The 21497-nt window shown below is 41.7% G+C and overlaps 1 protein-coding gene across 2 annotated transcripts in view; it reads left to right on the top strand.

Moving 5' to 3' along the window:
- Positions 1-21497, top strand: part of WIPF1 (WAS/WASL interacting protein family member 1) — a 128645-nt gene that overhangs the window by 103976 nt on the left and 3172 nt on the right. For both annotated transcript variants that reach the window (XM_040228189.1, XM_040228190.1), the window contains exons 4-7: positions 5609-5788; positions 8735-9505; positions 13621-13836; positions 14536-14649. In XM_040228189.1, the coding sequence (XP_040084123.1) occupies positions 5609-5788; positions 8735-9505; positions 13621-13836; positions 14536-14649 (1281 nt within the window). The remainder of the gene's footprint in view (positions 1-5608; positions 5789-8734; positions 9506-13620; positions 13837-14535; positions 14650-21497) is intronic.

Below are 21497 nucleotides of genomic sequence, written 5' to 3'. Positions count from 1 at the left end.
GGGTAGCTGTTCCCTTCTTTGGGGGATCTTCCCAACCCAGGGATCAAACCTAGGTCTCCCGCACTGCAGGTGGATTCTTTACCAGCTGAGCTACCAGGGCAGTCCACGAACACTGGAGTGGGTAGCCTACCCCTTCTCCAGCAGATCTTCTCAACCTGGGAATTGCACTTGGGTCTTCCTGCATTGCAGGCAGATTATTTACCAGCTGAGCTACCAGGGAATCCTAATGGGTAGAAGAGAAAGATGAGAGTTAGGTGAGAACACTGGTGTGGGAAGAAGGTAGAAAGAGGAGTGTCATGACAAAGGCTTTTGAGTGCTGCTCTGTTACTGGGCAGGGTGGTACAGATCAGAATGTACCACACCTCAGCGGAACTAGGGGGTCTTTGACTTTCAACAGACTCTTATCTATAATGGGTCAAAATGCCCACAAAATGGTATGGTTATTGTATAATTAGTTCCTTAATTTTCCTTATCTTTGTCGCAAGGTTCTCCCAGGGAGTTTCCCAGCCCAGGCAGTTCTGTCTGGGGAGCCTACATCCAATGCCATTGAATTGTGGTGCCTGCTATGGAGCTAGAGGAACTCTGTCTGCAAACTGCCAACCTCCAGAACAGAGCCCAATGGTTCTCTCACTACGAGAGGGAGCGCAGACTCTGGAGATGTGAATTCCCTAGATGTTGAAGGAGAATGGACAGTCTGGGGCCTAGTTCTGAATCCACTAGTGGAAATTCATTATATTCTTCAAGATACACTTCTCTCATTAAAATGGAAATAAGTGTTAGTTCTCCCTTTCAGCTGCTCAGTGATGTTTAAGAATGCACTGTGCTTTGTGGACACCAGATGCAACCAATGCATGCCCTTATTGTCCATGAACTTAATTAGACACTAATACTGTTGTCTCAAGCTCTTTACAAGTGGCAAAGTTCATTCATGGTTTTGTATTGTTTGCAGGTAAAACCTCCCTGGGCTCTATGTTAAAATGTTGACCAAGGTTATGCATGTTGAGGTCAGCCTTGTCCTCAAGGTCAGCAATTTAATTTAATGCTAACAAAGTGACCTGGAGCCAGTTAGCTAACCTCAACTAGTTTAGTTTCCCTATCTGAAAGCAGCACAAATGCTGCAAGTTAAGAACGCTAATGTATGATGTCTGTTAGAACAGTACATCATTCTCTTTGAATGTTCAATTCCAGGTAAAGGTGTCCTATCAGCTATAGTATTCCAAAATGTATCCTTCATCAGTGAATAACATTTGAATGACAAGGACATTATTCATATTACTGGCAATAATTAAAATTAGTAAAAATTTTAAATTTTATATGGAAGCAATTTTACACACACTTCCAGAAACTTATTCTAATTTGATATATTTTATTATGTGAAGTAATTCTTGAGAGATCATTATCAGATTGTTTGTTTTATTAGCAGAGTTCCCATCAGTATCCCAGAAAGTCTTACACCTAGAAAAGGTACAGAGCCAACACAGACTTACAATAAATCTAATCCAGAAAAAAAGAAAATATCAATGAATAAAACAGAGCTCAGAAAGCAGATTAAATAAATGATTCAAAGCAGATTTTCTAAAATTAAGGAAGCTACAATGAAGTTATATGCTAAAACATTTTGAAATCTTAAATAAATTTTTAAGAAAAGTACAGATTTACCAGAAATCACTCATGAAGCCTCAATGAACAAGGGAAAAGTTGAAAACTTTATCAAATTACTTTTTCTCTACAAAGCTTTAGAGCCAGATAATTTTTATCAGAAAATTCAGATTTTAAGACATAGCTAATTCAAACACTATATAAATCATCCTAAACATAGACAGGAAAGCTACCTCATAGGTGTAATGAGACTAACATGATCCTAATATCAAAACATGATAGGCAGCTATCATGCCTAATATCAAAACAGGCAGCTGTGTATCAATGTCTCAGGGGACATGTGGCAATGCCTAATGGCATTTTTAGTTATTACAACTTGAGGGAGGGGTTCCTACTGACACCTAGTGGGCAGAGGCCAGGGATGCTGTAAACATTCTACAAAGAATAACAACAGAGAACCCACAACAAAGAATTATCTGACCCAAAATGTCAGTAGTTCCAAGGTTAAGAAACCTTACTACATATAGACCACTTATGATCATAGATGAAAGGCCACATATAATCATAGACTAAAAAACCCAAAGACTCTAGTTCAGTAGTATATAGTATTAAAAATAATAATTTTATAATTTACCAAGACCAGGGTTTATCTCATTTTTAATGTTAGAAAGTCTATATATCCATCATGCCAAATAAGGAAAACTATATAATGATCTCAGTTCAGTTCAGTCACTCAGTCATGTCCAACTCTGCAACCCCATGAATTACAGCACGCCAGGCCTCCCTGTCCATCACCATCTCCCAGAGTTCAAACTCACATCCATCGAGTCGGCGATGCCATCCAGCCATCTCATCTTCTGTCGTCCCCTCTTCCTCCTGTCCCCAGTCCCTCCCAGCATCAGAGTCTTTTCCAATGAGTCAGCTCTTCGCATGAGGTGGCCAAAGTACTGGAGTTTCAGCTTTAGCGTCATTCCTTCCAAAGAACACCCAGGGCTGATCTCCTTTAGAATGGACTGGTTGGATCTCCTTGCAGTCCAAGGGACTCTCAAGAGTCTTCTCCAACACCACAGTTCAAAAGCATCCATTCTTCGGCACTCAGCTTTCTTCACAGACCAACACTTTCTTCACAGTCCAACTCTTTCTTCACAGTCCAACTCTCACATCCATACATGACTACTGGAAAAACCATAGCCTGACTAGATGGACCTTTGTTGGCAAAGTAATGTCTCTGCTTTTCAATATGCTATCTAGGTTGGGCATAACTTTTCTTCCAAGGAGTAAGCGTCTTTTAATATCATGGCTGCAGTCACCATCTGCAGTGATTTTGGAGCCCCCAAAAATAAAGTCTGACACTGTTTCCAGTTTCCCCATCTATTTCCCATGAAGTGATGGGGCCAGATGCCATGATCTTCATTTTCTGAATGTTGAGCTTTAAGCCAACTTTTTCACTCTCCTCTTTCACTTTCATCAAGAGGCTTTTTAGTTCCTCTTCACTTTGTGCCATAAGGGTGGTGTCATCTGCATATCTGAGCTTATTGATATTTCTCCCGGCAATCTTGATTCCAGCTTGTGCTTCTTCCAGCCCAGCGTTTCTCATGATGTACTCTGCATATAAGTTAAATAAGCAGGGTGACAATATACAGCCTTGACGTACTCCTTTTCCTATTTGGAACCAGTCTGTTGTTCCATGTGCAGTTCTAACTGTTGCTTCCTGACCTGCATATAGGTTTCTCAAGAGGCAGGTCAGGTGGTCTGGTATTCCCATCTCAGTAAATCCTAAATAGGCATTTGATAAAATTCCATGCTATAAAAATAGTCTTAAAAACCCAGAGTAGAACAATCCTTGCTAACTATGAATATTTAGAAGAAAAAAAGTTATTTCAAACCAACAGTCAATATGTAACTTTGAAACATTAGAGTAATTCTCATTAAAAGCAAAATATTATTTACTCAGTTTTATACTACTAGTGACATTAATAATTTACTTTTAAGATAAATATATAATGTATATTTACTCTTTATAATTTATTTTAAAATAAATCATCTTTAATGAAACATTAATAACATTATTATGGAAACTCAGTCATCAAAGTAATTTCTTATATAAAAGAGAAATAAGATATACAACTGTTAGAAAAGACGAGGTAAAACCTTTATGATCTGCAGACCATTTGTCTATTAGAAAAGCCAAAGTGAAAGTGGTAGTCACTCAGTTGTGTCCGACTCTTTGTGACCCCATGGACTGTGCCTACCAGACTTCTCTGTCCCTGGGATTCTCTAGGCAAGAATACTGGAGTGGGTTGCCATTCCCTTCTCCAGGAGGTCTTCTTGATCCAGGGATTGAACCCAGGCCTCCTGCATTGCAGGCAGAATCTTTACCATCTGAGCCACCAGAGAAGCTCAGAAAATCCAAGGTAAAAAATTAATAAATTTTAATTTTGAAAATGCAAAGTGATTTATTAGATATCAAATGAAATTTCCTGATGCCAATAATAACCATATCCAAACTACAGTAGCAAAAGCATTCATCCTTTCAACAAAAATGTATATGAAGTAACCCTGAAAGAAGTATGGGTGACTCTCATTACAAAAAATATAAAATTTTACTGAATGAATCAGAACACATGGGAAAACATAGCATGTTTCCATAAAGTCTAAATATCATAAAAGTGTCAGTTCTCTCAGATTATTTTGTAGATATCATGTAATACTTATCAAAGACTCAACAAGGTTTTCCAGGGGTAGAACTTTAAACAGTATTTAGCCTCATAAAACATACATACATAAATTGTTAAGAGATAGTTTTTTAAAGAGGGTAAAATCATGGCTCTAATATGGATATAAAATAAACATATATCAAATATTTTATATAGCTCATTAATTTAATGAGGGAACCAATATGATATTATCAATTCAAAGGAGAATTATAAGTACCACACATATGCAGGCAGGTGAGTGTTGAAATGAATTTGCAAATAGGTGTAAGGTGAAGGTGAAGTCACTCAGTCATGTCTGACTCTTTGCGACCCCGTGGACTGCAGCCCACCAGGCTCCTCCATCCAGGGGATTCTCCAGGCAAGAATACTGGAATGGGTTGCCATTTCCTTCTCCAGGGGATCTTCCCGACCCAGGGACTGAACCCATGTCTCCCGCATTGGAGGCAGACGCTTTAACCTCTGAGCCACCAGGGAATAGGTATAAAATAGGTCAATAATCAGTTGAGTTACACTGAACACAGCCAATATGCATTTCTGTGGACAAATACGCATTATTTTCAGTTTTCTACAACTTACAGAGTTATATAGACTAACTCAAAGGCAATGGGAAATGACCATAAGTAAATGGTCAAATAAATTACAGCACATTCATGTTCTAAAACACAATGCAATCCTTTAAACTCATGTTTTCAGAGAATATTTAATAACATGGGAAATGCTAACAATATTGAGTGAAAAAAGCAGACTAAAAACTATGTAGTGAATTTGGTCTTAATTTTAAGAAAAAAAGTGTATACAGTGAAAAAACTGGCAGGGGGGAAAATATACAAAAATAGTGGGTATTTCCATGAAGCAGAATTATGGGATATTTTACTTTCTTCTATTTTTACCTGTTCCTTTCTTCTCACCTTTTATTGCATCTTCTCCTCCCTTAACACATTCTTTCTTTGAAGATACTTTTATTTGCCAAATCTTCTGATACAGAGCAAATAGATATTATTAATTCATATGGCAGTGAGCCAGGTGGAGGAAAGACATTATCTATTACTGATTCTTCCACCACAGGGCTTGAGATAGCCCTGGAGTAGAAAGAACCCTCTTCTGCTTTTCTGACTGGAGATAGGGTGAGTCCTTAAAATCCTACCCTTTAATGAAATCCCAGTTGTCCACTATGGGCTTAGGGTCAGCCAGCTTCCTGCTGTATCATTATTGTTTACCTGGGCCAGGACTGGTGAAGTTCTCCAGCAGTGTCTTCATACATGTGAAAAGAATCTGTCTTCTTCCTTCTACAGAACCTAAAGGAGCTGCTGCTGGTGGTGGTGGTGGTGGTGGCGGCTATGGCGGAGGCGGAGGCTATGGCGGAGGCGGCGGCGGGGGTGGTGGAAGTTTTGGAGGAGGTGGACCACCCGGTTTGGGAGGACTGTTCCAGGCTGGAATGCCGAAGCTGAGATCCACAGCCAACAGGGAGAATGGTAAAGAGCATTTCCTTCCCTTAGTAACCGAAGACAAGGCACAGTCGGGCGGTTTGAGATTTGGCATCCCCTCTAAGGCACTATGCCCTTTAAAATGTTTTAGATTGCTTGAAATGCTAACACCGTTTTATAAGAGGGACTCTATTTAGCATCGTTTTTTCTTTTTAAATCAGGATCAGACAGCTCCTTGAGATGTTAAATATTTGCCCAGTGTCCTTGGGGAATCTTGTACTTTTTTGTACTTTTCTAAAGGGTGAGCTAGATTGGAAAGAAAAGGAAGGAGCAAATGAGAGCCACCCCTGGAAACTCTGTCTGGTGTCAGATTCAGCTTTCTTTGTGAGGTAGTCTGACCTAGCTGTCTAGTGGAGTAAATACTTGTGAGTCTCTTTTCAAACACGCAGTGGAGCATGTCATATGGAATATAATTACATATCTCACAAAAATCTAAAAAGGCATTTTGCCTGGCAGACATTTGCCATTTCAGGGCCAGCGATTCTAGTATTCTCTGCAGGAAGCCATGGAAATGGGTCCTATAGGAATGTCTATGAACAGAATGGCAGAAAGAAAAGTTGAACCTGGTCATGCCTAAATTAAAAACCTTACAGAGTGCATGAGGCTCTTCCCTGATTGTGACAGAAACTCAAGAAAGTTTTCCATGAAATTTTATTTTTTAATGTTTCCTGTGCTAGAAGAATTTTATTTTTAATTCTATGGTCTTTTAAAATGTCACTGGGAAATTCTCACATTCACATGGAGATAAAGGCACTGAATCCTCAGAGTTAGCTGACTATTTTAGTTTTGGATTGTCAAAATCTAGAGGGAGACTCACTAATATAAGAGATTTTATCTTGCTAGGCCTGCATTTAGAATTTGTATATTTAAAACCTACTGAAAGGTTTTGAGGCAGCAGACATATGCATACGTTCAGTACTCTAATAGTAAGTGAGGAAATTTAGGCAAGAGACAACTGGAAGTAAAATAATTAAATGAAGATGGAATTGAAGTTAGTGCACAAAATGGTGTACCAGAAGTATATACTTTCACAGCATACAATTTGCATATTGGGTCCTACATGTAGATGTAGCTATGGATAATAACTGTACCTTTAGGGCTTCCCTGGTAGCTCGGTGGGTAAAGAATCCACCTGCAGTGCAGGAGACCCTGGTTCAATTTCTGGGTGGGGAAGTTCCGCTGGAGAAGGGATAGGCTACCCACTCTGGTATTCTTGGGCTTCCCTTGTTGCCCGGCTGGTAAAGAATCCACCTGCAATGTGGGAGACCTGGATTCAGTCCCTGGGTTGGGAATATCACTTGGAGAAGGGAAAGGCTACCCACTCCAGTATTCTGGCCTGGAGAATTCCCTGGACTGTATAGTCCATGGGTTGCAAAGAGTCCGACACAACCGAGCGATTTTCACTTTCTTTCACTTTCATCCAAACTTTGAAGATAAAACTTATCACAAGTTGGTGACATAGAAACATACCACACAGCCAAGGAAAATATAGATAATTTCTAGTGCTAAAGTCAAAACAAAAAACTCTCTCTAGAGTTCACATTACTCCACTGTATAAATCCAGCCAAATGTTTCTCATTGGACTTTTGGGTGAAATCTGAACTCCTTTTGGCCTACAAGGCTCTTAATCACCCGGCTTCTGCTGACCACTTAGGCTGCATTTGACAGTGTTCTCTGTGCTCACTGTGTGCCTGGCATATGAGCCTTGGTTTTTTAACTTAAGCTTACTTCCACCTCAGGGCCTCTGTACCTGCTGACACTCCGACTGAAGCACCTCTCCGCCTCCTTTCCATGGTTGGCCTTAGCTCAAATGTCACATCCCCGGAGGAGCCACCCCAGCCATGGGCACCTATCCTGGCCTCTCTAGCACTCTTCATGTCATCAGCCTATTTTAGTTTCTTTTTAGTACTTATAATGATCTGAAAATATTTATGTTTACCGGGTTTTTGTTCATCTCCATAAGAACATAAACTACAAGAGAACTGGATTGTTTCTATTTTGTTTACTCCTCTGCCTCTAGCATCTAGAATAATGGTTGGTTTATAGTATAGCAGGTACTCAATAAATAACTGGTACATGTTTGAACTGGTAGGAGTTTTCAGGCTAAGCATTTTTTAAAGAATTAGTTTGGGTTGCAAGAGACTCTGCAGTAGTGATTTGAATTTTTCCATAACTTTGGTTCCTCTTTAGTTCTGCCCTTTGCTGAACCAAAGCAGTCGAACATTAATTATGTAGTAGGGTGGTTCTGTCCTATATTATTGAAGTGGAACGACCTACGAGGGAAAAAACTGTATAATTGCCTACTTGTTTCCAGATTAAGACCACTTCCTGGTGTCAGCTCTTTCGATTAAACTTTAACAGCTTCTTTTTTCCTTTGCAGTTTCTTATTTCAGCCATAATTCTTCCATTATATTTTTCCCATCCTCTCTTGCACATTTCTTTACAAAGGGGCTAAGTAAGCCCTCCCATATAGAAACTTATATTGGGATAACTTCACCTAAGATGGCTAAATTATTTTTCAAACGTGAGATACAGGGTTGGGGGACCGGGATAGTGATAGGGAGAAAAGAAAATCCTTAGCAGAAATCACCAAGAGCAGTCCCATTCTGTTCTTGACCTCTTGTAATGAACAGTGATCTCTCCAGAACTCTTACCAACGTCATTCTGGTTTTTGTCCATCCAGAATTCCAAGAGAGTGCTCCAGAATCCCTTTGGAAGCTGATGGGTTGTAGAATCTGGGACTAGAAGAAAAACAGAGAGCTGTGATCTATTCCTTTGCCTCCAGGAAGGACACACTGAAGCCCCATTTATATAAATCATAGTTGCCTATAGTTTACAGCATCTGGGAAAGGGCTTCCAGTAGCTGGCAATATACTCTAGTTCTCTGATTTCCTTTCAGGTTCCTAACTTTCCGGCTTTTTTCCTGTTCTTCAGAGTCCGGAGGAAGCCGACCCCCAATCTTGCCACCAGGAGGAAGAGCCACATCCGCCAAACCTTTCACACCCCCAAGCGGCCCAGGGAGGTTCCCTGTGCCTCCTGCAGGCCACAGAAGCGGACCCCCAGAGCCTCAGAGGAACCGAATGCCTCCCCCGAGACCCGAAGTGGGCGCAAAGCCTGATATCATCCCCCCTCCTGTGCCTAATACTCCAAGACCCAGCCAGTCAAGTCTGCACAACCGGGGGACCCCCCTAGTGCCGGGGGCTCCCCGGCAGCCCAGTCCTGGCCTGACCCCTCCCCCTTTCCCCGGAAACCGAGGTGCTGCTTTCGGAGGAGGCTCCATCCGTCACACCCCCTCAGGCTCCTCCACGCCTCTCTCCACTAGGCCTCCCCTGCCTCCTACTCCGAGCAGGGCCTTGGATGACAAGCCGCCTCCGCCGCCTCCTCCGGTGGGCAACAGGCCCTCCATCCACAGGGAGTCTGTGCCGCCGCCTCCCCCGCAGAACAGCAAGCCCCCGGTGCCGTCCACCCCGCGGCCTTCCTCCTCCTCGCAGGCCCCGCCGCCGCCGCCCCCCAGCCGGCCGGGCCCTCCTCCGCTGCCCCCCGTGTCCAGCGGCAGTGGCGACGAAATCCCGAGGCTCCCGCAGAGGAACTTGTCCCTGTCGTCGTCGGCGCCTGCCTTACCTTCACCAGGACGGTCAGGCCCTCTTCCGCCCCCGCCCGCTGAGAGGCCCCCTCCTCCGGTGAGGGACCCACCGGGCAGATCAGGTATGGCCGGACCGGACCGCGGTGAGCTGCTCCCCTGCCTCCCAGCCAGCCCACACGTCACCAGCACGCTCAGGGGAGGGGAGCCCAACGCGGGCTTCAGTGAACCCTCAGACTGCTCTGACCTTTGGAGAGACATAGCCCATGTGATCTCCTCTTGACCTCCCCTAAACCTCTGAGGAGAGCGCAGGCCAGTATTTCTGTCCATGTTTTAAAAGTGAAGTGACTGAGTAACTAATGAAGTGCAATGATCCCAAGTGAGTTAAATTAAGAATGGGCAACTCACCTTCCATCTGAGGCTCTGCCTTCTCTCCTGGAAGGGAATTTCTGCTGTCTTAATGGGAACTAAATTCCCATCTCCAGCAGGAGGGCCCATTATTCCAAGAAGGGCAGTTGTTTAAGAGCAAGTGAACTTCTGTACTACATCTCTTCATTGGTCAAGCTTTGAGGCCACTTCCATGCTCAGTAAAGACACATAGTAGAGTCCATTTTCGGAGAAGGCAATGGCACCCCACTCCAGTACTCTTGCCTGGAAAATCCCATGGACGGAGGAGCCTGGTGGGCTGCAGTCCATGAGGTCGCTAGGAGTCGGACACACCTGAGCGACTTCACTTTCACTTTTCACTTTCATGCGTTGGAGAAGGAAATGGCAACCCACTCCAGTATTCTTGCCCGGAGAATCTCAGGGATGGGGGAGCCTGGTAGGCTGCCGTCTATGGGGTCGCACAGAGTCGGATACGACTGAAGTGACTTAGCAGCGGCGGCAGCAGCAGAGTCCATTTTGCTATCTATTCATATCTTGGGCACAGAGATCCCTTGGAGAGTTAGATAAAGGTATAAGGCCTATAAGGCCTTCTTCTCTCCATAAAAGTGCTCATAAGCATAAACTCAATTTGCCTGCTGTTTCATAGGTTGAGGACCTACTGAAGTCCATCTGTGCCCACACCCAGGGCGGAGAAACCTGGATCTAAGGGCAGAACCTTCACAGTATATGAGGAGTTTGTATCTCTCTCCTGCTTGTGATAGGTGCTTTTTTGTTTTCTGTTATTGACAGATTCAAAAGAATTATCTCACTTTTAAATTTAACCATTTGGAAATGGGGTACTTTTTTCTCTGTGAGAAGCTGACTTTTCATGCTCTGACGTCAAGAACCTAATAAACGCCATTTTTTCACCAGTAATCCTCAAACCTGACCACATACTGGAATCACCTGGTGAGCTTTAAAAATGATGATGCCTGGGTTTGAACCTCAGGGTTTCTGGTTTCATTTGTCTGGGTTGAAAACTGGGCACCAGGATATGAGGGAGCTCCCCAGTGACTGTAAGATGTCACAAAGTTTGAGAACCACTCCTTCAAACCACTTTGCCAGGGAGAGTCAGCTACAAATACAAAAGGTGGCTAGTCTATTCAATCTAGACACTGTGTCATCTCGTTACGGATGCTTCAGTGAACAAATAAGAACAACAGTCAGATGAATGAAGTGTGTTGTTTTCTCATTATCCAAAACCCCCAACATGGTTAAGGAGCTATTTTCTTCTACCAAATGACTGAATCAACAGGTTAAATATTCCCCAAAGTAGGATAGGCAGTGATATATATTTGTTGTTTCTTTCAATTACATAAGTCATACCTATTTATTATAGAAATGTATAAAAGAATAAAAGGAAATAAAAATCATCTATAATTCTGCCATCACCAACATTTTGATGTAACATTTTTTAGATACCCTGTCTTTTTTAAATGCATGTATATAAAAGTTTGCAAAATCAGTATCACACTACATACATTGTTGGCTAATTTTCTTTTATTTAACAATATCTCACTAACATTTTCTTGATATTATTAACTGTTCTTTTACACCCTGACTTTTAATGGCTGCATAATATTAAATCCCACATGAGTACCTTGGCTTATTTATTAGTCATGTGGTCATAACAGGCCATCTCTAGAGTTTTGCTATTGCAGATAATGCAGGGATACATTCTTAGAGCTAAATATTTGTGCACACCTCTGTGTATTTCTTTTGGAAAAATTTCTAGGAATGGAATTTCTAGGACAATGGATATGCGTAGCAAACTGTGAATTTCATAGGTATTGCCAAATAGGCCTCTAAAAATTCCCACCAATTTACGTTTCCACGGGGAACCTATGAGAAGTCATCAAGGGCCATCTATATTTTCAGAGGAGGTTTGGCTTCATTGTTAAGGGAGTGCTTTAGAATTTGACAGAATGGAGTCATATCCTATTCTTCCACTCACTAGCCTCCTGACTTGAGGTTTTTAATCTTCCAATATCTCTGAGGCCTTGCCTGCTATCCTGACACTCTTCAGGGTTATCATCAGAATTAAATGAGATAAGTGTATAGAGTAGTTTTCTTATTTCCCTGTACGTAGTTCAGTTCAATTGCTCAGTCTTGTCTGACTCTTTGCGACCCCATGGACTGCAGCACATTAAGCCTTCCTGTCCATCTCCAACTCCTAGAGTTTATTCAAACTCATGTCCATTGAGTCAGTGATGCCATCCAACCATCTCGTCCTCTGACGTCCTCTTCTCCTCCTGCCTTCAGTCTTTCCCAGCATCAGGGTCTTTTCAGATGAGTCAGTTCTTCACCTCAGGTGGCCAAAGTATTGGAGTTGCAGCTTCAGCATCAGTCTTCCAATGAATACTCAGGACTGATTTCCTTTAGGGTGGACTGGTTGGATCTCCTTGCAGTCCAAGGAACTTGCAAGAGTCAATGATCATTTTTATTATGCTGCCAACAGGAAATAGAAATCTGTTTTCTTTTCTGTTATGCTTGCCTAGGTTTGTAGCTAGGGGCTAAAAGGTTGGGCAGTTAGGAACATGAACAGTTACTTTTAAAGAGAGATACTGGGGTTGATGAGGTTGCACAGTACCAGGCCCCATAGTATTGGAAGTCTAGTTTGCACGTAGTGACAGTATGAGGTAATACTACCACTGCTTTTAAGCCCACAGCATATGAGCCACTTCTTCCCCCAGTGAATCTATTTATACTGACTGGGACTTCAGCTTTGAGAAGCAGATGGGGCAATAAATAAACCCTGCCAGGTGGGGCACTGAAGACTCCTTGAGATGAACCAGGGCTGGGTGTGCCTCCCACTTCCATTAAGGATCTGAGCCAAGACTTCCAGGCAGGAATATCTTCCATGGGTGGGTCATTCAGTATAAGGTCCTCTAGTTGGATTTTGACTGTGTAGTTAACAAAAGATATTTATACTTATAGCACCATAAGATGTTGTGTTTACATAAAATGTCAGCATCATGCTAGTGGAACACAGTACTGAAAATCAGGCATAACTACTAAGGCCATTTTGATTTGTATGAGAAATGCTCAAGTTCCTTTTATATGCTTTTTGACTATTTCTGGCAACAGTGCAGTGAGAAGGGTGCTCTTTTGTAGACAGGAAATCAAGTTCCATAGGATAATCAGCCTGTGTGGGGTCAGTGTCCTGCAGTAGCATTTATAACCATGCATATAGCTGACTGTCACTCCCTGTGTTAATCTGCCTCCCCAGATTAAGAGGAAGAACCAAGAAGGAACTCCTGCTCATCTCAGGATGACTGATATTTGGTTTCCTGATCCCTCTTCTGTCTAGAAATAGATCATAAGCATCACAGAAACATGCTTGTATAATTAGCAATAATACTCTGCATTTAAAAAGTTAATTCCTCTGGAGACCTAAAATAAGTTCATAACTATCTTATTTTTAAAACATTTACTTAATAAGTAGTATGTCACAGAAACTAGTTCAATAGCTGTTTATAAGGAATTTTAAATGTTTTTAAAGTACACAGTTGTCAGTATAAACAAATGACTACCTGTTCTCAACTACGTCATCTCCAATCTCAATACTGACTCAAAGCCAAATAGCCAGTTAGCCATCAGTGTGCATTTGTTCCACATGTGTGTACATTTGTGCATTTTTGTGTTTATATGTGCCTCATTTCTTGGCTAAAGCTCCTAGGAAGTCTCCACCATTTCTCTATTTTCTCAAGTAAAAGGGCGTGTATCCAGCAGGCATTCAGTAACTGCATGTTGATGATAATAGTAACATAGTATGTAAGGTATAGCACTAAATGTCATTTTTCTTTGGCTCCAGGCCCTCTCCCACCACCTCCTCCAATGAACAGAAATGGCAGCACATCTCGGGCCCTGCCTGCCACCCCTCAGTTGCCGTCCAGGAGTGGAATAGATTCTAGTCCCAGAAGTGGGCCCCGGCCTCCTCTTCCTCCCGAAAGGCCTGGCACTGGGGCACCTCCCCCACCTCCACCATCAACATCAATTAGAAATGGCTTCCAAGATTCTCCATGTGAAGGTAAGATGTGGTCCCAGCTCCTGGGAAGCTATAATGGGCAGCAGTTGAGTGGCAGGTGTGTTTGTATGTTTGCATGAACATTTCTTGTTTGTGTGACCTCCACTGTTACCACATTGCACAGCACTAATCTAAGCATTCTAGGGCCCACTATGATTTCAAATGAAAAACAGTAATCACCTTTTTCTTGCAAAAAGGCAGGTCATTATTCTCTGTTCCTTGTTTGAGTCTCATTTTGGTTAACTTTCCAAAGATTCTAGAATTCTGAAAAGAACCATTTTTGTAGCTTGCTTTCTTATTACCTACCTTTCTGAACAGTTTGCTATGGGTTTGAGGCCTAATGGCCTGCAGGTATTGAGCAGCTTATCCCTACCATTGTTATCAGTTACTCTTTCCACTGGTGGAGGAATAATTAAGAAAAGTATCCCAAACCCCAGCCCCCATCTCCTGAGAGGAACTGGCTGAGTCCTAGTCACCCTAGTGAAAGTCACTTAGATCTGTCTTTGGTTTGATTTGCAGACCAGTACATTTTATCACTGTGGTAATCAGTGACAGTGGTAGTATTTGGGGCTTTTCTCTGAACTTCTAGATGTAAAACCAGATGTGATCTCTGCTGTTCTATTTCATTCTGTGTCTTTCACTATATTAGTCTTCAGAGCAGATTGTCTGTTACTGAAGATACTGTTTGTTTCTCTCCCTCAGATGAGTGGGAAAGCAGATTCTACTTCCATCCGATTTCTGATTTGCCACCTCCAGAGCCATATGTACCAACAACCAAAAGTTATCCCAGTAAACTGGCGAGAAATGAAAGCCGGAGTGAGTATTTCTACAAGGGCTTTTAGATGGCTTCATACTTGAGTAGCCTGGGTCATACACAACTGAGGATTGTGTAGGAAATCCAGGTCTCTTGTCTGAAGTGGGGAGATTTCAGAGAAATTACTCCTGGATTTGGAACCATTTAAATTCTAGTAAACTTTCCTACATTCATTGAGGAAAATGGAGACATCCAGAATGCATATGAGAAGCGATTATTTTAATGTGTCATTATAAGTTCAAAATACCTTTAGTTTCCCAGTAGGTTAAATTTTATTATTTGGACAATCTTTCCCCATTTTGATCTTCCTAAATATGGCACAATTAGAATCTCTTCTACTCCTACTAGTTTTGAGACTGGCAGAATGTCTCATTAGTTATTAAAAAAACTGACTGTAACTATTTTGATCTTTTAAATATAAATTTACAGAGCATTACATGAAAATTTTAAGTATGCCTATAATCTCTGTACATAACAGATATTTTCATTTTACCAGGTTCTCTTTAATTTTTATCTGTCTAATTCTGATTATATAGTTATAGAATATGGGTTTTGGGTGAGGGAGGCAATGGCACCCCACTCCAGTACTCTTGCCCGGAAAATCCCATGGATGGAGGAGCCTTGTAGGCTGCAGTCCATGGGGTCGCTAAGAGTCGGATACGACTGAGCGACTTCACTTTCACTTTTCACTTTCCTGCATTGGAGAAGGACATGGCAGCCCACTCCAGTGTTCTTGCCTGGAGAATCCCAGGGACAGGGGAGCCTGGTGGGCTGCCGTCTATGGAGTTGCACAGAGTCGGACACAACTGAAGTGACTTAGTAGCAGCTAGGTAAATACTTCCCTATTTTATCCCTTGTTTTTTATTTTACAGGATTCCATCAAGTCAGCATATAATAATTTAGTTTACCATTATTGGACATTTAGATTTTTTTTTAACAAAAAATATATACAGCTAAGGAAGAATTAGCAGGACATATACATATATCTTTGATGGGGCTCTGTCTTATAACAATGTTAGCTTCAGAACCAAACTCCCAAGCCACAGATGTGTGGAGAAAAAGTGTATGAACATGTTAAACAGCTGTCACATATCCCTAGCCTTGTGCTCACTGTCCAGCAGAACTCCTTCACATACTCTGAGCCTACTGACTCTTTCTTAATGCATAGTTCTTAATTTGGGGTTGGTTGGTTCCCAGCCTTAGAGCAGATTAGTATCAGCTGAAGTCAAGGTTGGTTAGAAGCAAAATTACTGACTTTGGGGAGATGATAGGTGGCAGTCTTGGGTCAAAGGAGGAGCTAGGGACACAGCTGTGCTACGTATCACCAGACAATACCAGATACGTCTGCTGCTGCTGCTGCTGCTGCTGCTGCTAAGTTGCTTCAGTGGTGTCCGACTCTGTGTGACCCCATAGACGGCAGCCCACCAGGCTCCCCCATCCCTGGGATTCTCCAGGCAAGAACACTGGAGTGGGTTGCCATTTCCTTCTCCAATGCATGAAAGTGAAAAGTGAAAGTGAAGTCACTCAGTCGTGTCCGACTCTCAGCAACCCCATGGACTGCAGCCCACCAGGCTCCTCCGTCCATGGGATTTTCCAGGCATTTTCCAGGCAAGCGTACTGGAGTGGGGTGCCATTGCCTTCTCTGCCAGATACATCTAGTGGGTTATTAAAAACGGACAAATTTTGCCTTGTGCCTCTGTTGAAGAACTCAAAGAATTAGAAAATATTTTAGAAAATTTTCCCTGAGAAAAAAATGCCAAAAGTAAACAGAATATTTTACTGAAAAGACCTGTTTAAGTCCTAGAAAAAGTTATGTGGAATACTGAATTCTAGATAATGCCTAATAAAAGAGGCATAACTGTAATAAAATTATCATGCAGGAATTGGTGGTTGAAATTTTTGGTGAAAAAGTCTTCACATGTGACAAATATTCTTGAGTTTGCTCTCTCCTCACCCCACCCTATCTGTGCTATTTATATATTTAAGTCAGTAACAGAACCATCCTCTCCAGCCCTTCTAGATTTTTAATTTAGTAGCTGAACACATTCCTTCCCCCAACCTCCTGTCTTCATGATTATCTGCACCTTGAGGACTGGAACTATGTCCCTGCTCACTACTGCATCTTCCGCAAGTGGCACAGAGCTTGAAATACAGTAGGCATTTAAAAATATGTCTTAAATTGGTGAATTAATTTCCACAGCTCTCCAAAAATGTTCTTGTACCTTTACTATTTCTAGCATTAAGCATGTTTAATATTTTATAATATAACTGATCATATCTCTAACACAAAGTGCCGTGGAATGGTTTTACCCTGCTCCTGAACCTGCCTCTGCCTCCAAGCAGAGCTGCCCTGGTAGGGCACCCAGGCAGCCCTAAATAGCACAACCTACTTGCAGCTCTGCACAAGGCCAGCCCTCGATGTGCTAACCATTTGTGGTGTTATCAGTTGATGGTCAGGGCTTCGTGACAGATGGCTGGCTTACATCTAGGCAGTCTTTCTTCAGGTCCCTGCCCAGAAAAAGACCTGGTTGGGATAGAAAGAGGAAGAGGTGAGGTAATGGACTGCCAGTGTTTCCCTCTCACTCCTCCCCTTGGTCAGAGATTTGTCCTAACTCAGAAATCCCTCAGTGGGCTATTTTGGTTTCTGTCAGAAAAGTAGCTGCCTGCTGAGGAATCTGTCAGTACCAGCCCACCTGAGTCTGAAAACCGTGGCCATAGCAGACCTACCTAATTGACACGAGTCCCTGATTGACCTTCACACAGCATCTGAGCACCAGGCTTTGTGCCTGACACCTTTAAGATCCTCAGAAAAATGTGTATGGGGCAAATGAACTGTTCAGTCCTGAATGGATGTTAAACCAAGTTATGGTGTGCTAATAGCCCACAGATACGCATAGTTTTTAAAAGAACACCATCAAGACAGAGAAGAGACAACTGATGAAATGAGATAAAATATTTGCAAATCATATATCTGATAAAAGATTAATATCTAGAATATATAAAGAATTCCTACAACTCAACAACAAAACCCAATTTTTAAAATGAGTTGACTATTTGAATAGCTTATTTCTTGAAAGAAAATATACAGATTTCTAATAAGCACATGAAAAAATGCTCAACATCACTAATCATTCAGTTCAGTTCATTCGCTCAGTTGTGTCCGGCTCTTTGTGACCCCATGGACTGCAGCATGCCAGGCTTTCCTGTCCATCACCAACTCCCAGAGCTTACCCAAACTCATGTCCATAGAGTCAGTGATGCCAACCAACCATCTCATCCTCTGTCGTCCCCTTCTCCTCCTGCCTTCAAGCTTTCCCAGCATCAGGGTCTTTTCCAGTGAGTCAGTTCTTCGCATCTGGTGGCCAAAGTATTGGAGTTTCAGCTTTAACATCAGTCCTTCCAATAAATATTCAGGACTGATTTCCTTTAGGATTGACTGATTTGATCTCCTTGCAGTCCAAGGGACTCTCAAGAGTCTTCTCCAACACCACAGTTCAAAGCATCAATTCTTCGGTGGTCAGCTTTCTTTATAGTCCAACTCTCACATCCATACATGACTACTGGAAAAATCATAGCTTTGACTAGATGGACCTTTGTTGGGAAAGTAATATCTCTGTTTTTTAATATGCTATCTAGGTTGGTCATAGCTTTTCTTCCAAGGAGCAAACATCTTTTAATTTCATGGCTGTAGTTACCATCTGCAGTGACTTTGGAGCCCCCCAAAATAAAGTCTCTCACTGTTTCTGTGATTTCCCCATCTATTTGCCATGAAGTGATAGGACCAGATGCCATGATCTTACTTTTCTGAATGCTGAGTTTTAAGCCAACTTTTTCACTCTCCTCTTACACATTCATCAAGAGGCTCTTAGTTCTTCATTTTCTGCCCTAAGGGTGGTGTCATCTGCATATCTGAGGTTATTGATATTTCTCCCAGCACTCTTGATTCCAGCTTGTACTTCATCCAGCCCAGCATTTCTCATGATGTATTCTGCATATAAGTTAAATAAGCAGGATAACAATGGCCTTGACATACTCCTTTCCCGATTTGGAACCAGTCTGTTATTCCATGTCCAGTGCTAACTATTGCTTCTTGACCTGCACACAGATTTCCCAGGAGGCAGGTCAGGTAGTCTGGTATTCCCATCTCTTTCAGAATTTTCCAGAGTTTGTTATGATCCACACAGTCAAAGGCTTTGGCATAGTCAATTAAGCAGAAGTAGATGTTTTTCTGGAACTCTCTTGCTTATTCGATGATCCAATGGATGTTGGAAATTTGATCTCTGGTTCCTCTGCCTTTTCTAAATCCAGCTTGAACATCTGAAAGTTCACAGTTCACATAGTGCTGAAGCCTGGCTTGGAGAATTTTGAGCATTACTTTACTAGCATGTGAAGTGAGTGCATTTGCGCATTTGAGCATTCTTTGGCATTGCCTTTCTTTGGGATTGGAATGAAAACTGACCTTTTCCAGTCCTGTGGTCACTGCTGAGTTTTCCAAATTTGCTGGCATATTGCATGCAGCACTTTCACAGCATCATCTTTTAGGATTTGAAATAGCTCAACTGGAATTCCATCACCTCCACTAGCTTTGTTCACAGGGATGCTTCCTAAGGCCCACTTGACTTCACATACCAGGATGTCTGGCTATAGATGAGTGATCACACCATCATGGTTATCTGGGTCATGAAGATCTTTTTTGTATTCTTCTCTGTATTCTTGCCACCTCTTCTTAATATCTTCTGCTTCTGTTTGGTCCGTACCATATCTCTCCTTTATTGTGCCCATCTTTGCATGAAATGTTCCCTTGGTATCTCTGATTTTCTTGAAGAGCTCTCTAGTCTTTCCCATTCTATAGTTTTTCCTCTATTTGCATTGCTCACTTATGAAGACTTTCCTATCTCTCCTTGCTATTCTTTGGAACTCTGCATTCAAATGGGTATATTGTTCCTTTTCTCCTTTGCCTTTTGCTCTTCTTCTTTTCTCAGCTATTTGTAAGGCCTCCTCAAACAACCTTTTGCCTTTTTGCATTTCTTTTTCTTGGTGATGGTCTTGATCACTGCCTCCTGTACAATGTCACGAACCTCATCCATAGTTCTTCAGGCACTCTGTCTATCAGATCTAATCCCTTGAATCTATTTGTCACTTCCACTGTATAATTGTAAGGGATTTGATTTAGGTCATACCTGAATGGTCTAGTGGTTTTCCCTACTTTCTTCAATTTAAGTCTCAATTTGGCAATAAGGAGTTCACAATCTAAGCCACAGTCAGGTCCCAGTCTTGTTTTTGCTGACTGTATAGAGCTTCTCCATCTTTGGCTGCAAAGAATATAATCAATCTGATTTCAGTATTGACCATCTGGTGATGTCCATGTGTAGAGTCTTCTCTTGTGTTGTTGAAAGAGGGTGTTGGCTATGACCAGTGCATTCTCTTGGCAAAACTCTATTAGCCTTTGCCTTGCTTCGTTTTATACTCCAAGGCCAAATTTGCCTGTTACTCCAGGTATCTCTTGACTTCCTACGTTTGCATTCTAGTCCCCTATAATGAAAAGGACATCTTTTTTGGATGTTAGTTCTCGAAAGTCTTGTAGGTCTTCATAGAGCTGTGAGTTCTAGAAAATCTTGTAGGTCTTCATAGAGCTGTTCAACTTCAGCTTCTTCAGCATTACTGGTTGGAGTATAGACTTGGATTACTGTGATATTGAATGGTTTGCCTTGGAAATGAACAGAGATCATTCTGTCATATTTGAGATTGCATCCAAATACTGCATTTCAGACTCTCTTGTTGACTATGATGGCTATTCCATTTCTTCTAAGGGATTCTTGCCCACAGTAGTAGATATAATGGTCACCTGAGTTAAATTCACCCATTCCAGTCCATTTTAGTTCACTGATTCCTAAAATGTTGACGTTCACTCTTGCCATCTCTTGTTTGATCACTTCCAATTTACCTTGATTCATGGACCTAACATTCCACGTTCCTATGCAATATTGTTCTTGACAGCATCGGACTTTATTTCCATCATCAGTCACATCCACAGCTGGGTGTTGCTTTTGCTTTGGCTCCATCCCTTCAGTCTTTCTGGAGTTATTTCTCCACTGATCTATAGTAGCATATTGGGCACCTACCGACCTGGGGAGTTCATCTTTCAGTGTCCTATCTTTTTGCCTTTTCATACTGTTCATGGGGTTATCATGGCAAGAATACTGAAGTAACTTTTTTTGGCAGGATCCAACATTCTCCTGTCAGTTGTTGTTCAGCAGTGAGTTGTAATTTTGGAGCTCTTGCAGGAGAAGATGAGCACACGTGTGTCTACTCCACCATCTTGGAGTCATCCCATCACTAACCGTTAAGAAAACACAAATCAAAGTACAGTGAAATACACTTTACATTCATTAGGATGGCTGCTATCAAAAAAGCAGTATTTAGAAATGGAGAAGATAACTGAATGTCCAACAAAAGGGAACTGATTAGATTAACTATAGTATACTTATGTAATAAAATGCAATATGTCATTAATAATGGTATTTATAAAGAATGACTGAAAAATGTTCAAATGATCCTGCTTTTGGAAGGAAAAAGAACAGATATACACACAACATTGTAGGTTATCTCCAGGTGGTACAAGCATTAATGAATTTTTGTTTTGTTTTTCTCATCCATATTTTCTCAATCTATAATATATATATGTATAATTACATATACTAAGTTTGTGATGAGAAAAAAAAAGTAATTTTTAAAGAACTTTACCTTCCCACAAGTTTAGTGGCAGGTCCTCCTTCTCTAGTAAAATTTGTTCAGGTCCTTACCCGCTTCTCCCTTTCATTTCTCATGCCTGTGCACTCGTTTACAGCCT

Source organism: Oryx dammah, unplaced genomic scaffold, assembly GCF_014754425.2.
Source record: "Oryx dammah isolate SB20612 unplaced genomic scaffold, SCBI_Odam_1.1 HiC_scaffold_27, whole genome shotgun sequence".
Lineage (NCBI taxonomy): Eukaryota > Metazoa > Chordata > Mammalia > Artiodactyla > Bovidae > Oryx > Oryx dammah.
The sequence above is the reverse complement of the archived record's forward strand: the minus strand, read 5'-3'. Positions and strand labels throughout refer to the sequence as shown.